The sequence below is a fragment of the Myxine glutinosa genome, chromosome 13 (assembly GCF_964187855.1).
Source record: "Myxine glutinosa chromosome 13, kmMyxGlut1.1, whole genome shotgun sequence".
Lineage (NCBI taxonomy): Eukaryota > Metazoa > Chordata > Myxini > Myxiniformes > Myxinidae > Myxine > Myxine glutinosa.
Genome location: NC_136273.1, coordinates 104,467,465 through 104,484,831, shown reverse-complemented (window position 1 = coordinate 104,484,831; position 17,367 = coordinate 104,467,465). Strand labels below are relative to the sequence as shown.

The window sequence follows — 17,367 nt, the reverse complement described above, 5'->3', positions numbered from 1 at the left end:
GTAGTGGGTGTTGAACGAACTCATTTTTGTCAGGTCCCTGCTCCCGGTCTATTTATGGTTGATCGGGTCTGACCAGGATAGTTGTTGCACTGCGAAGAAGGCACACTATGTATAGAGATGAAACAGTCGTTAACTATGACTATGCACACTATGCATCGAGATAAAACAGTCGTTAACAATGACTATGCACACTATGTATAGAGATGAAACAGTCGTTAACTATGACTATGCACACTATGCATCGAGATAAAACAGTCGCTAACAATGACTATGCACACTATGTATAGAGATGAAACAGTCGTTAACAATGACTATGCACACAATGTATAGAGATGAAACAGTCGTTAACAATGACTATGCACACTGTATAGAGATGAAACAGTCGTTAACAATGACTATGCACACAATGTATAGAGATGAAACAGTCGTTAACAATGACTATGCACACAATGTATAGAGATGAAACAGTCGTTAACTATGACTATGCACACAATGTATAGAGATGAAACAGTCGTTAACAATGACTATGCACACAATGTATAGAGATGAAACAGTCGTTAACAATGACTATGCACACTATGCATCGAGATAAAACAGTCGCTAACAATGACTATGCACACTATGTATAGAGATGAAACAGTCGTTAACAATGACTATGCACACAATGTATAGAGATGAAACAGTCGTTAACAATGACTATGCACACTGTATAGAGATGAAACAGTCGTTAACAATGACTATGCACACTGTATAGAGATGAAACAGTCGTTAACAATGACTATGCACACAATGTATAGAGATGAAACAGTCGTTAACTATGACTATGCACACAATGTATAGAGATGAAACAGTCGTTAACAATGACTATGCACACAATGTATAGAGATGAAACAGTCGTTAACAATGACTATGCACACTATGCATCGAGATAAAACAGTCGCTAACAATGACTATGCACACTATGTATAGAGATGAAACAGTCGTTAACAATGACTATGCACACTATGTATAGAGATGAAACAGTCGTTAACAATGACTATGCACACAATGTATAGAGATGAAACAGTCGTTAACAATGACTATGCACACTGTATAGAGATGAAACAGTCGTTAACAATGACTATGCACACTATGCATCGAGATAAAACAGTCGTTAACAATGACTATGCACACAATGTATAGAGATGAAACAGTCGTTAACAATGACTATGCACACTATGTATAGAGATGAAACAGTCGTTAACTATGACTATGCACACTATGCATCGAGATAAAACAGTCGCTAACAATGACTATGCACACTATGTATAGAGATGAAACAGTCGTTAACAATGACTATGCACACTATGTATAGAGATGAAACAGTCGTTAACAATGACTATGCACACAATGTATAGAGATGAAACAGTCGTTAACAATGACTATGCACACTATGTATAGAGATGAAACAGTCGTTAACTATGACTATGCACACTATGCATCGAGATAAAACAGTCGCTAACAATGACTATGCACACTATGTATAGAGATGAAACAGTCGTTAACAATGACTATGCACACTGTATAGAGATGAAACAGTCGTTAACAATGACTATGCACACAATGTATAGAGATGAAACAGTCGTTAACAATGACTATGCACACTATGTATAGAGATGAAACAGTCGTTAACAATGACTATGCACACAATGTATAGAGATGAAACAGTCGTTAACAATGACTATGCACACTATGTATAGAGATGAAACAGTCGTTAACAATAACTATGCACACAATGTATAGAGATGACACAGTCGTTAACAATGACTATGCACACTATGTATAGAGATGAAACAGTCGTTAACAATGACTATGCACACTATGCATCGAGATAAAACAGTCGCTAACAATGACTATGCACACTATGTATAGAGATGAAACAGTCGTTAACAATGACTATGCACACTATGTATAGAGATGAAACAGTCGTTAACAATGACTATGCACACAATGTATAGAGATGAAACAGTCGTTAACAATGACTATGCACACTGTATAGAGATGAAACAGTCGTTAACAATGACTATGCACACTATGCATCGAGATAAAACAGTCGTTAACAATGACTATGCACACAATGTATAGAGATGAAACAGTCGTTAACAATGACTATGCACACTATGTATAGAGATGAAACAGTCGTTAACTATGACTATGCACACTATGCATCGAGATAAAACAGTCGCTAACAATGACTATGCACACTATGTATAGAGATGAAACAGTCGTTAACAATGACTATGCACACTATGTATAGAGATGAAACAGTCGTTAACAATGACTATGCACACAATGTATAGAGATGAAACAGTCGTTAACAATGACTATGCACACTATGTATAGAGATGAAACAGTCGTTAACTATGACTATGCACACTATGCATCGAGATAAAACAGTCGCTAACAATGACTATGCACACTATGTATAGAGATGAAACAGTCGTTAACAATGACTATGCACACTGTATAGAGATGAAACAGTCGTTAACAATGACTATGCACACAATGTATAGAGATGAAACAGTCGTTAACAATGACTATGCACACTATGTATAGAGATGAAACAGTCGTTAACAATGACTATGCACACAATGTATAGAGATGAAACAGTCGTTAACAATGACTATGCACACTATGTATAGAGATGAAACAGTCGTTAACAAGGACTATGCACACAATGTATAGAGATGACACAGTCGTTAACAATGACTATGCACACTATGTATAGAGATGAAACAGTCGTTAACAATGACTATGCACACAATGTATAGAGATGAAACAGTCGTTAACAATGACTATGCACACTGTATAGAGATGAAACAGTCGTTAACAATGACTATGCACACAATGTATAGAGATGAAACAGTCGTTAACAATGACTATGCACACTGTATAGAGATGAAACAGTCGTTAACAATGACTATGCACACAATGTATAGAGATGAAACAGTCGTTAACAATGACTATGCACACAATGTATAGAGATGAAACAGTCGTTAACAATGACTATGCACACAATGTATAGAGATAAACAGTCGTTAACAATGACTATGCACACTATGTAAAGAGATAAACAGTCGTTAACAATGACTATGCACACAATGTATAGAGATGAAACAGTCGTTAACAATGACTATGCACACAATGTATAGAGATAAACAGTCGTTAACTATGACTATGCACACAATGTATAGAGATGAAACAGTCGTTAACAATGACTATGCACACAATGTATAGAGATAAACAGTCGTTAACTATGACTATGCACACAATGTATAGAGATGAAACAGTCGTTAACAATGACTATGCCCACAATGTATAGAGATGAAACAGTCGTTAACAATGACTATGCACACAATGTATGGAGATGAAACAGTCGTTAACTATGACTATGCACACAATGTATAGAGATAAACAGTCATTAACAATGACTATGCACACTATGTATAGAGATGAAACAGTCGTTAACAATGACTATGCACACAATGTATAGAGATGAAACAGTCGTTAACTATGACTATGCACACAATGTATAGAGATGAAACAGTCGTTAACAATGACTATGCACACTATGTATAGAGATGAAACAGTCGTTAACAATGACTATGCACACTATGCATCGAGATAAAACAGTCGCTAACAATGACTATGCACACTATGTATAGAGATGAAACAGTCGTTAACAATGACTATGCACACTATGTATAGAGATGAAACAGTCGTTAACAATGACTATGCACACAATGTATAGAGATGAAACAGTCGTTAACAATGACTATGCACACTGTATAGAGATGAAACAGTCGTTAACAATGACTATGCACACTATGCATCGAGATAAAACAGTCGTTAACAATGACTATGCACACAATGTATAGAGATGAAACAGTCGTTAACAATGACTATGCACACTATGTATAGAGATGAAACAGTCGTTAACTATGACTATGCACACTATGCATCGAGATAAAACAGTCGCTAACAATGACTATGCACACTATGTATAGAGATGAAACAGTCGTTAACAATGACTATGCACACTATGTATAGAGATGAAACAGTCGTTAACAATGACTATGCACACAATGTATAGAGATGAAACAGTCGTTAACAATGACTATGCACACTATGTATAGAGATGAAACAGTCGTTAACTATGACTATGCACACTATGCATCGAGATAAAACAGTCGCTAACAATGACTATGCACACTATGTATAGAGATGAAACAGTCGTTAACAATGACTATGCACACTGTATAGAGATGAAACAGTCGTTAACAATGACTATGCACACAATGTATAGAGATGAAACAGTCGTTAACAATGACTATGCACACTATGTATAGAGATGAAACAGTCGTTAACAATGACTATGCACACAATGTATAGAGATGAAACAGTCGTTAACAATGACTATGCACACTATGTATAGAGATGAAACAGTCGTTAACAATGACTATGCACACAATGTATAGAGATGACACAGTCGTTAACAATGACTATGCACACTATGTATAGAGATGAAACAGTCGTTAACAATGACTATGCACACAATGTATAGAGATGAAACAGTCGTTAACAATGACTATGCACACTGTATAGAGTTGAAACAGTCGTTAACAATGACTATGCACACAATGTATAGAGATGAAACAGTCGTTAACAATGACTATGCACACTGTATAGAGATGAAACAGTCGTTAACAATGACTATGCACACAATGTATAGAGATGAAACAGTCGTTAACAATGACTATGCACACAATGTATAGAGATGAAACAGTCGTTAACAATGACTATGCACACAATGTATAGAGATAAACAGTCGTTAACAATGACTATGCACACTATGTAAAGAGATAAACAGTCGTTAACAATGACTATGCACACAATGTATAGAGATGAAACAGTCGTTAACAATGACTATGCACACAATGTATAGAGATAAACAGTCGTTAACTATGACTATGCACACAATGTATAGAGATGAAACAGTCGTTAACAATGACTATGCCCACAATGTATAGAGATGAAACAGTCGTTAACAATGACTATGCACACAATGTATGGAGATGAAACAGTCGTTAACTATGACTATGCACACAATGTATAGAGATAAACAGTCATTAACAATGACTATGCACACTATGTATAGAGATGAAACAGTCGCCAACAATGACTATGCACACTATGTAAAGAGATAAAACAGTCGTTAACAATGACTATGCACACTATGTAAAGAGATAAAACAGTCGTTAACAATGACTATGCACACTATGTATAGAGATGAAACAGTCGCCAACAATGACTATGCACACTATGTAAAGAGATAAAACAGTCGTTAACAATGACTATGCACACTATGTATAGAGATGAAACAGTCACCAACAATGACTATGCACACAATGTATAGAGATAAACAGTCGTTAACAATGACTATGCACACAATGTATAGAGATGAAACAGTCGCTAACAATGACTATGCACACAATGTATAGAGATGAAACAGTCGTTAACAATGACTATGCACACAATGTATAGAGATGAAACAGTCGCTAACAATGACTATGCACACAATGTATAGAGATGAAACAGTCACCAACAATGACTATGCACACAATGTATAGAGATGAAACAGTCGTTAACAATGACTATGCACACAATGTATAGAGATGAAACAGTCACCAACAATGACTATGCACACAATGTATAGAGATAAACAGTCGTTAACAATGACTATGCACACAATGTATAGAGATGAAACAGTCGCTAACAATGACTATGCACACAATGTATAGAGATGAAACAGTCACCAACAATGACTATGCACACAATGTATAGAGATGAAACAGTCGCTAACAATGACTATGCACACTATGTATAGAGATGAAACAGTCGTTAACAATGACTATGCACACAATGTATAGAGATAAACAGTCGTTAACAATGACTATGCACACTATGTATAGAGATGAAACAGTCGCTAACAATGACTATGCACACTATGTATAGAGATGAAACAGTCGTTAACAATGACTATGCCCACAATGTATAGAGATGAAACAGTCGTTAACAATGACTATGCACACAATGTATAGAGATAAACAGTCGTTAACAATGACTATGCACACAATGTATAGAGATAAACAGTCGTTAACAATGACTATGCACACTATGTATAGAGATGAAACAGTCGTTAACAATGACTATGCACACTATGTATAGAGATGAAACAGTCGCTAACAATGACTATGCACACTATGTATAGAGATGAAACAGTCGTTAACAATGACTATGCCCACAATGTATAGAGATGAAACAGTCGTTAACAATGACTATGCCCACAATGTATAGAGATGAAACAGTCGCTAACAATGACTATGCACACTATGTATAGAGATGAAACAGTCGTTAACAATGACTATGCCCACAATGTATAGAGATGAAACAGTCGTTAACAATGACTATGCACACAATGTATAGAGATAAACAGTCGTTAACAATGACTATGCACACTATGTATAGAGATGAAACAGTCGTTAACAATGACTATGCCCACAATGTATAGAGATGAAACAGTCGCTAACAATGACTATGCACACTATGTATAGAGATGAAACAGTTGCTAACAATGACTATGCACACTATGTATAGAGATGAAACAGTCGCTAACAATGACTATGCACACTGTATAGAGATAAAACAGTCGCTAACAATGACTATGCACACAATGTATAGAGATGAAACAGTCGTTAACAATGACTATGCACACTATGTATAGAGATAAACAGTCGTTAACAATGACTATGCCCACAATGTATAGAGATGAAACAGTCGTTAACAATGACTATGCACACAATGTATAGAGATAAACAGTCGTTAACTATGACTATGCACACTATGTATAGAGATGAAACAGTCGTTAACAATGACTATGCCCACAATGTATAGAGATGAAACAGTCGCTAACAATGACTATGCCCACAATGTATAGAGATGAAACAGTCGTTAACAATGACTATGCACACTATGTAAAGAGATAAACAGTCGTTAACTATGACAATGCACACAATGTATAGAGATAAAACAGTCGTTAACTATGACTATGCACGCAATGTATAGAGATGAAACAGTCGTTAACAATGACTATGCACACTATGTATAGAGATGAAACAGTCGTTAACTATGACTATGCACACAATGTATGGAGATGAAACAGTCGTTAACTATGACTATGCACACAATGTATAGAGATAAACAGTCGTTAACAATGACTATGCACACTATGCATCGAGATAAAACAGTCGTTAACTATGACTATGCACACTATGTATAGAGATAAAACAGTCCTTAACAATGACTATGCACACTATGCATCGAGATAAAATAGTCGTTAATTATGACTATTAATGAACTGTTGTTTTGATATCACTCACCAGGTAGTGGATGTATGATGGTTGTGCGTTTTTGGCATAAAAACGCAGGTCAATTTGTCCCGGCTCTGTCTGATACGCCCTTGGACTGATGTGCAGCAGGTGACCTCCTGATGATGTGTATGGAGTGACCTCCAGGTGTGTAAAGGCCTGCTCTGTTCCAGGGATTGCTGTTCTCACCTATAATCAATCACGCCACATGTTTTACGACACTTCAGTGATCAAATCCACTGTTTCAAGAAGAAAAATTAGTTCATCAAAAATTAGTTCAAGATGAAACATAGGGGCAATACCCTTGGTGCTCACCTGGTAGAATAAACAGTATACTGCACTGACTAAAGGTATTTTAAACCATTTTCAATGGTTGCGAGGAGACAGGACAGCATGTAGAATCAAACTAACATAATCATAAGACTTTAAATAAACAAACAAAAAAAGACCTATTTTGGGGGGCAACCCCACCCCTTCCCATCCAGTGTACCCCCTCAGACCCCACTTATTCCAAAGCCTTGAACAAATATTGGTAAATCACGGATGATGGAGATTGTGGTGATCTTTCATCAAAATTGTGTGTGTAGGATGTGAGAAAAAAGCAAATACCTATTTTGGGGGGCAAACCCCCTCTCCCCCAGCCCCCCATAGACCACCTTTGACGCAGATTTTTTTTAATGCCAGGAACAAACCTTGGTACAACACAGGTGATTAAGGTTGTGCTCAAGATTCATCAGAAATGCATGTGTAGTTTCTGAGAAGAAAGCAAATACCTATTTTTGGGGAATAAAATGAAAATACCCTTTCGGCACTTAGCTGGCCCCAATATGGATCCTGTGATAAGTTTGGCAGCTGTCGAAGCCGGCAGCCACCAGGCGGGAAGCCTGGCAAAATGGAGGCAACGCCGCGTGTTGAAAACGCCGGTATCTAGGCAGGTGGCGAGCACAGCCCTTGTTCCCTTCTTTTTCCGACCATCGCTTCGCAATCCTTCGGCGTGGGGAAGGACAGCCTGGCTTTCAGCTCCCCGAAGGGCCCAGCAGCCAAAGCCTCCTTGCGATCACCAAAGAACAACACAAACGCTCTCCTCAGCATAACACAAAATGTCCAAGCTCCTTGCCGCTCACACTCTGCCCACATCATCCAGCCGCGTCACTCTGGTGGGCGTGGCCTGCCGGTCCCGTCCCCCGCTCATCAGATCACTGTAGCTCCGCTTCTCCTGGGCGAGTTTTCACTGTATCGTATCCATGGAGGGTGAATACAAGCCGGCTGGCGTTTTGCTTGGCCGGCGGTTGTTATAAATGTTAGGGATTGCCACAGAAGGTATCACAAAAGCGAATTAGCCTTAAACCCTACTACTAATTAACACGGCATCATCCCTTGTATGATGACATTGAAACAAACCTTCAGCTACATTTCCCCAACTTATGTACATCGAGATGCTCATACACGTCACACGGTCCATAGTGTTTCCTAGTCAATCCTACCTTTCCTGTGGTATTCTCTTACCTACCCCCATAAACGTAACAGTATGTATACATATATACATATTGTTATGTTTATGGGGGTAGCTCATGAAATACCTTTGTCCAGGAAGAATGTACAAGGTTGTGTGCTCCGAATGTCACAAAGAAGAAGAAACCTTTGTAATGAAATTGTGTCTAAGTTGAACCCAGGTGTTATGCTGTCTCCAACCACTGAGAGGCTTCTATAAGAACGCGGACGAACATCGCTCCGATACATTCCTGTGACATTTATTCTGTGTGATGGTGTATACTCGAATGGTGCGTATATTGTTACAATGTTAAGGGGTCCTCCCCTATCCCCTGGTCTCGGTAAACCTCCGAACCCCGAGAGGGTCCCCGGCAGAAAGATATGTTATCCTTGGTTGAAATTAATCAATAATGAAACCCTCAATGAAACCATCAAATGAAACAATCAAATCAATAATGAAACCACACCAAGGGTTATGAACAAACAATAATATATTATAAATCACACCGGAATCACGACACAAATAATAATAGCAATTCACCCTACAATCCCTATCTGAAGATGGTACCACCTTATCTAGTCCTTTACCCAAACTCACGGCACTCCCCCAATGTCTCTGTACCCCTCCAAGGCGAAGTCAATTTGCTCCAGCGATCGTTGGATCAATGTCCGATCACAATCAATTGAGGCGTGGACGATCGAAGCAACCCAGAGGTCACGTGGTCCAACACCCCGCAAAATAGCGGTGGAATGGAAACCCTCCCAAAGACGCGCTCTGACGTACACGTTTGCGGTTCAGCCAGCGAGTCTCCTTGTAATCCTCCATAAGCCACTTTCTGGCACAGCCGTCCGGCAACCCACCGGGGAATAATGCCCGGCCGACATGACAAAAACCTTTTCACTGAAGGTAGCGCACGTGGCGAAATGGCGGACGGCTTTCACTCGAGCCGGGACTTTGAGGCAATGATACTCCGGAACCTCAATGCAGATACCCGACTACCCAGGCTCCACAGCACTCCGGTGATATCACCTATCGCACGAACTTCCTTTCAAGGACGCAAAGTTCACTTGCACTGTACGCTCGACCGTTTGGTCCTGAGCCTCCACAAAAACGTCTTTTTTCGATCTCCTCATGCCTCTTCCTCTTCGCTCCCTTTTTCTTCCGGGTCACGATCCGATTTCCGGCCACATTTTGCCAGGAGCGCTTTTAAACCTTTTAACCACAATAACCCTTTCCCTTAAGCCACAATAAGCATAATATCTAAAACCAACAATGATAACAATAACAACCATAATTAGGGCCGAATCCGTAACAATATCTAAATGTTCCAGGCTTGCTTGCACTAATTGCTAATTGATTGCTACTTCCATGATTACGAAATGCTAATACAAAGCTTGATGATTTCTTACAGGTGTTGCCAGAGATCGAAATTGAATTAAACCTACTATTGGGACAATGTTGTAGATCTTGATTTCTCACAACGATTAATTCAGTTAGTCTCGAACATCGTCTCTACGACTCGAACGAGTATGACATGGCTCATAAGCTAATCCAAGTTCCAGTCTTCGGTGCGGATCCCCAGGCGATGGACGTGGCCACGCAGCTGACGCATTGGCTGAAGATCTTGGCTAATCAATTCAATTCCCAGGAGGGAATCACTGCTGATGCGAAGCTAGCAGTGCTGCAATCCAAGGTGCACCATACGGTGTACATGTCCATTGAACAGTGCGCGACGTACGATGCTGCTGTGGCCGAGCTGAAACGTATCTACATTAAGAAACGAAGCGTGGTCTACTCCAGACATTTGCTTCCGTCTCGTCGACAACAGCCCACGGAGACCTTAGACCAATTCGCCCAAGACCTCCGACAGCTACTGAAAGACAGTACCCCGACAGTACGCACCCATGAACAAGTCTGTGATGACCTTGTCCGCGATGCTTTTGTCTCAGGTCTAAGATCGTCGGTCGTCAGACAAAGACTACTTGAAGAACCCGACTTGACCCTAGAAGAAGCCCTTCAGTTATCTCACGTGTGCACCGAAGCGCAGGAACAATCTGACGCGTATGAACGCCCATATGTCACTGTGGGGACATCTCGACAGACACGACCGGAGAGAGCTACCACCGAGCCCGAGGATGCAGCACCTGCTCCTCCGCCAGAATCGGGGACAACAGACACACTCGAGGATCCCGATCCGGGGTTGACGGTGGCAGCTGCTGCTGGACCTAAGCCAGGAAGTTCTTTTTTTTTCTTTCTTTTTTTGTATACAGAGTCGAGGCTCGTGAAAGAGCTAACATTTATCAAACAAACAAATCAAACAAACAAGCAAACGAAGTATATAAAAAGGGGAGTGGTCGACAAGATGGGGAGAGAAGGGGAGGAAGCACACAAACACAACATTTGAGAGCAGGGACATCGGGAGATGTGTGGGAGGGAGAGGGCCTGGGGGGAGGCAGGATAGGTTAAAACGCAAGGACACCAAGGACTTCCAGGAAAGAAGTCAAAAGTCACCTCTAAAAGTGGATTTGGGGTGAAATTAGCGGGGGTAGAAAAGATCAAGATTTTGGATTGGGGAAGATAAGAGATGGTGGTGAACAGCCGTTTTAAAGACCTGGAGGGAGGAGTGGGATTGAAGAGAGTGAGGGAGTTTGTTCCAGAGGCGGGAGAAAAGAGGAATGAAGGAGTGAAGGTGAGCAGAGAGTCTTGATTTTGGCAGTTTAACCATAAGAGGGTTGCAGGCAGATCTTGTGCGACCTGTAGGAATATTTGGGGGACAGAGCCCAGAGAGAGCTGGGGGAGCAAGGCCGGAGAGGAGTAGGTAGAAGACGGAAAGACCACCAACCTGCCTGCGGTGAGTAAGTGAAAGGCCCTCGGAGATAGCGTCATCGCGGGAGATTCCAACGATTCTGAACGCTTTGGTTTCAACAGCGTGAAGACGAGCTAGGTGTGAGGCAGGAGCACCAGCCCAGAGGGGAGAGCAGTACTCCATTGAGCTGCGGATGAAAGCCTTGTATGTGGTGAGGAGCTCAGGTGTGCCAAGGAAGGACTTCACACGACGGAGGATGCCTAGTCGGCGACTGGCTTTGGAGGACAGCTTGGAAATGTGGTTTTCCCAGGAAAGATCATGGCAGATAGTGAGACCCAAAAGCTTGAGTGACAGAACTTCTTGGAGAGGATTATTCAGAAAGTAGATGGGAGGATTGTCCAGTCGGTCTTTTCGGAGAGACATCGTAAGAGTGTGAGATTTGTCAGGATTGAAAGACATGTTCCACTTGTTTGCCCAGTCTGTGATTTTGTCCAGGTTTGCAGAGAGTGAGGAGGCTGCAGACTGCCGATCTGAGGGATGAGGAATGGAGCGGCAGAGAGTGGAGTCATCAGCAAAGAGATAGAGAGGATTTTCAAGAGAGTCAGAGAGATCATTGATGAAGACCAGAAAAAGCACAGGGCCCAGAACACTGCCTTGGGGAACTCCAGCCTGAACAGGAAGAGGAGATGAGAGAAACCCCTTCAGGGACACACGTTGATTACGACGAGAGAGGAAGTCCGCCAGCCATGCGTGGAGATTTCCATGGATACCAAAGGAGGAGAGTTTGGTGAGCAGAGCTGGGTGCCAGACCGTATCGAAGGCACGTGATATTTCGAGGGAGACAGCTCTAATTTCCTGTTTGGCATTGAGGACCTCCATCCATTGTTGAGACAGCAGAAGCAGCATGTCCAGAGTAGAGTGACCTGGTCTGAAACCAAATTGATGATCAGAGATCAAGCCATTGGAGAAGAGGAAAGATTTCATATCCGAAGCAATGATGGATTCCATGACTTTGCCGATAATTGGGAGAAGGCTGATTGGTCTGTAGTTGCTAGGATCTGTTTTTGCACCTTTTTTGTGCAAAGCGGTGATGTTGGCTGATTTCCAAGCAGATGGCAGTTGACCTTGAGCAAAAGAGAGGGTGAAGAGAACAGAGAGAGGGAGTGAAAGAGCGGAAGAACAGGATTTTATGACCCGTGGGCTTATGCCGTCAGGTCCAGCTGCAGAATCAGAGTCGAGGGTTGACAGAAACTTTTCCACCTTGTCAGGAGGAAAGGACACTGAGTCCAGGAGCAGCTGGGTACGACTGGGTACGGTGGGTACAGAGAGGGATGGGTTTGGGACACAAGATTTAGAGGCAAACACAGAGTTGAGGCATTCAGTTTTTTCATGTGCGGAGTCAGCTGTGTAGCCGTTTGAGGTAAGGGAGGGGATGGAGGGGGAACAAACACCAGAAACAGATTTGACCAGACGCCACCAGGGTTTGGAAGAGGGAGACAGATAAGAGAGTTCGGTCTTGAGAATGGAGAGATATTGTTTCCTGGCTCTCCTGAGGGTGGACACACACTTGTTTCAGGCTTTGTGAAAGGAAATGAGATTTCCTTCTGTTGGATTTGCTTTCCAGGAGACGAAGGCAAGTTGTTTCTGGGCAACAGCCTCACCACAAGATTCCGTGTACCATGGACGGGAGGAAGGGTATGACAACTGAAGACGAGATGGGATAAATCTGTGCATGAGAGAGAGCAATTTACTTTGGAAGAATTCCCAGGATGAGTTGATGTCAGAGGTGGTAGAGATGGGAGACCAGTCCAGATGATTGATGGCTGCTTGAAGACCATGCCAGTTGGCCTGAGTGAAATGCCAGACTCGTCGACGCTGAGCAGGCTCCCTGAGAATGGTCAGAGAGATGTCCACTTTAACAAGCACATGATCAGATGAGCCAATTGGAGCAGAAGAAGAGCAGCAGACATTTTCAGGGAAGTTAGTCATAACCAAGTCCAGAAGAGAAGATGCTCCATTGACTGAGATCCGGGTCAGGAAATTGACAGATTGTGTCAGTCCCAGTGAGTCGCAGAAGTCCTTTGCTGAGGAGCCATGGCTGGTGAGAGAGGTACCCACACCCAGCCAACTGGCATGGTGACAATTGAAATCACCACATATGAGGAAGAGAGAGTTCGGATGAGTAGATAGAAGTTAGTCCATATTATCAGACAGCGAGATGTAGATGGAGTCGTCACTGTTTGGTGGACGGTACAACACACATATGAACAAGAGGTGGGAGCGAAGGGGAAGCCGTAGCCAGAGGTATTCCTGGGGGTGAGGTGGAGAGAGTGCAGTGCAGGGCGAGTGAGGAAGAGAGTTTTTGATAAAGATAGCAACCCCACCTCCAGGACGAGGCTCAGGTCTATCATACCAGAGGAGGGAGTAACCCGGGAGAAATATTAAGGAATCAGAGACATCATGAAGGAGGAAAGTTTCTGTTAAGCAGATCACGTCTGGTTTGACAGAAGCAACCTGTATGGAGAGATCAGTTAAGTTTGAACTAAGGCCCCGGATGTTTGAGGTCCATACCGTTAATGAAGAGGAAGGGGGAGCATCGGATACAGAACAGGGGGGAGGACGGGTAGGGTAAGATGTGGAAGAGGTGGAAGAGGTAGGGAGAGCTGTTGAAGGTGTGTCAGAGATTTCAGAATAGCTCGGAGAAAGGGAAGGATGGGGCGGGGCAAAAGGTTTGATGGTGATTGGGTGAGGCACAATGAGGTGTTATTTGAGGAGGGGGAAGAGCGAGGCAGAAGGTTGGGGGAGATGGAGGTGAGAGTTGGAAGGGGGAAGAAGCGGGGAGGACGCTTTGAGGGGGGGGGAGTGAGAGGGGGGAAATTGTGAAGAAATGAGGGTGGGGAGATTTGAAGGGGAGGGGCGAGGGGGGAGTTTAGGAGGGAAGGGACAAGGGGAGGGATTTGAAAGGGATGGGATATGGGGGAGATTTGGAGGGGAAGGGTGAGGGGGGAGTCTAGGAGGGGAGGGGCGAGGGGGAGTCTTGGAGGGGAGGGGTGTGGAGTGAGTTTAGGAGGGAAGGGGCAAGGGGGGAGATTTGAAAGGGATGGGTGATGGGGAAGATTTGGAGGGGAGGGGTGATGGGGAAGATTTGGAGGGGAGGGGTGAGATTGGATTTTAGAAAGTGTACGATTAATGGGAAATGAACATTTATTGCAAAATGTGTTTCTTGTGAACTTCGAGTCAAAAATACGTTTAAGGACGCTGGAGGGAGGATGGAGTGCAGGAGAGTTTAGGGAATGTAGAAAAGAGGCACTGTAAGAGAAGGAATATTTTTTTGGGATGAATAGATTTGGTGAGCAAGTCGAAAGCAGCCTTTTAAAGAAGAAGAAGAAAAAGGTGTTATAATATACGACGGGATACAGAACTTGAGGGGAAAGTGTAAACATTTTAAGGTTAATAACAGTAAAAACTATCTGGGGTAATGGGGGAGAACCACGTGGTCGAAGAACGAACGAACGAATAAGAACGAATAAACGAATGAGAACAAAGAATAAGAACAGAGAAGGATTTTTTAATTTTTTTATTTGTTTTTTTTTAGTTGAGATTTTAAACAAGGAAGTAGGCTATGGGGTGAAAAGACTGGGAAAAGCAGAGAACGAAAGTTATTGGAGCACAAACGACGGACCGCTGAGAGAAAAACAAAGCCTCAAGGTTGGACACTGTACAAGGCCTCAAAAGACACGACACGAATTAACACGAATTTCTATACAGGTATGAAATATTTGCACCGAAAATCTTCCCCAGGACACAATATACGTACACACACCATAAAATAAATACAGTTATAACGAAAATACAAATGGGAACAATTACTTAACTTCGATTTCGATGGAGAGCGTGGACAGCTGCGAATAAACGAAACCTCACCGGCAAGACCGGAAGCGGAAGGATTGTTCAGTAACGCTAATTAAAAGAGTAAGTAACGCTAAATGCTATTTCTGCGGGAACCGGAACCATCTCAGGTCAGTTTGTCCGGCTGAGGAAGCAAAGTGTCATTTGTGCGCAAAGACGGGTCACTTTGCAAAAGTTTGTCGAGCTTCGCGAGGCCGGCGAGCTCGCTCGATGTTGAATGTGCTTATCTCCGCGCCCGCGGTACAAACGGCGCACAGGGCGCCTCGCCCGTCCTTGAGTGGGATCGCCCCCCTCCGTGGGCCCCGAGCTGAAAGCTCGACCTTGATGAAACTCGCCGCGCCGACTAAACAAGTGTAGCAATCACTTCAGTACATGGCACGACCGTCCTTGACAGGCATTCTTTCGACGCCCAGCCAACTTCCGGGATCGGCCACCCGATCGGTGAACGCTGGCTTCGAAACTCCGCGCGTGGCACGAGCGCTCTCCGGAGGCGGCACGATCGACCTACGATCTACTTTGACTACACAAAAGGCGAACGCTGGCTTTGAAATTCCACGCGTGGCACGAGCGCCCTCCGGAGGCGGCACGTTCGACCTACAATCGACTTTGACTGCACAAAAGCTGGGATCTTCGCGCGTGGCACGAGTGCCCTCTGGAGGCGGCACGACTGGCCTACAAGCGAATTCAACGGCACGAAAGACAACGGCATGCTCGAGCGCCTCCCCTCGATGAATCGACATCTACGGGGCTACCTGGCCTGTCCCGCGCAATTATCCCACTCATGATTGAGGGAATTTTTGCAAATGCTTTAATTGACATGGGATCCACTGATAGTTATGTCGATTTTCGACTTGTACAGAGACATGGATGTCCGATTCTTGGGACAAGACGCAGAATCTTCATGGCTTCTCAGGGGCTATGGCTTAGCACAAAGGGGGAATGTTGACTGAAGCTTGTAATTAAGGGTCGAATGTTTCCGGATGTGCATTTAATGGTCTTACCAGCATTATGTGCAGCAGTTTTGTTAGGACATGATTTTCTCCAGCGACATGGGTGCTTGGAAATGGAATATGGTGGTACTGATACTCTTGCTGTGTGTGCTCTTGCAGGGATGGAAATCGAGTCACTGTTGCTGTTTCCCAATATGACCACAGACTGTACACCTGTTGGGGTTAAATCGCGATGCTACTCACGAGCTGACACGCAAGTCATTGCGGAAGAGATTGCGCAGCTACTAAAGGAAGGTATCATAGAACCTAGTCGGTCACCTTGGCGGGCCCAAGTTCTGGTGGTACGGACCGAATCACATCGCAAACGCATGGTAATCGACTATTCGCAGACGATCAATCGGTTTACCCAATTGGATGCCTACCCACTCCCGGGAATGGACTCCCTGGTTCGACAGGTGGCACAGTACTCGGTCTATAGCACTCTCGAACTACGTAGTGCGTATCATCAGATCCCCATCTCCACGGGGGATCGCATCTATACTGCGTTCGAATCAGGCCAGAGGTTGTACCAGTTCACGCGGCTACCTTTCGGGGTCACGAATGGGGTTACGTGTTTTCAAAGGGCTATGGACGACCTCATCGCTAAGGAGAACTTAACCAATGTCTTTGTTTATCTGGATAATCTCACGGTTTGCGGGTATGACAAAGAACATCATGATGCTAATCTGAAGCGCTTCCTCGAGG

At 43.1% G+C, this 17,367-nt stretch overlaps 1 protein-coding gene across 1 annotated transcript in view; it reads right to left on the bottom strand.

Moving 5' to 3' along the window:
• The window catches only part of LOC137439162 (complement C3), a 421,636-nt gene that overhangs the window by 338,882 nt on the left and 65,387 nt on the right, over positions 1-17,367 (bottom strand). The window contains exon 12 of the mRNA XM_068134902.2: positions 7,479-7,655. Coding sequence (XP_067991003.2) covers positions 7,479-7,655 — 177 coding nt within the window. The remainder of the gene's footprint in view (positions 1-7,478; positions 7,656-17,367) is intronic.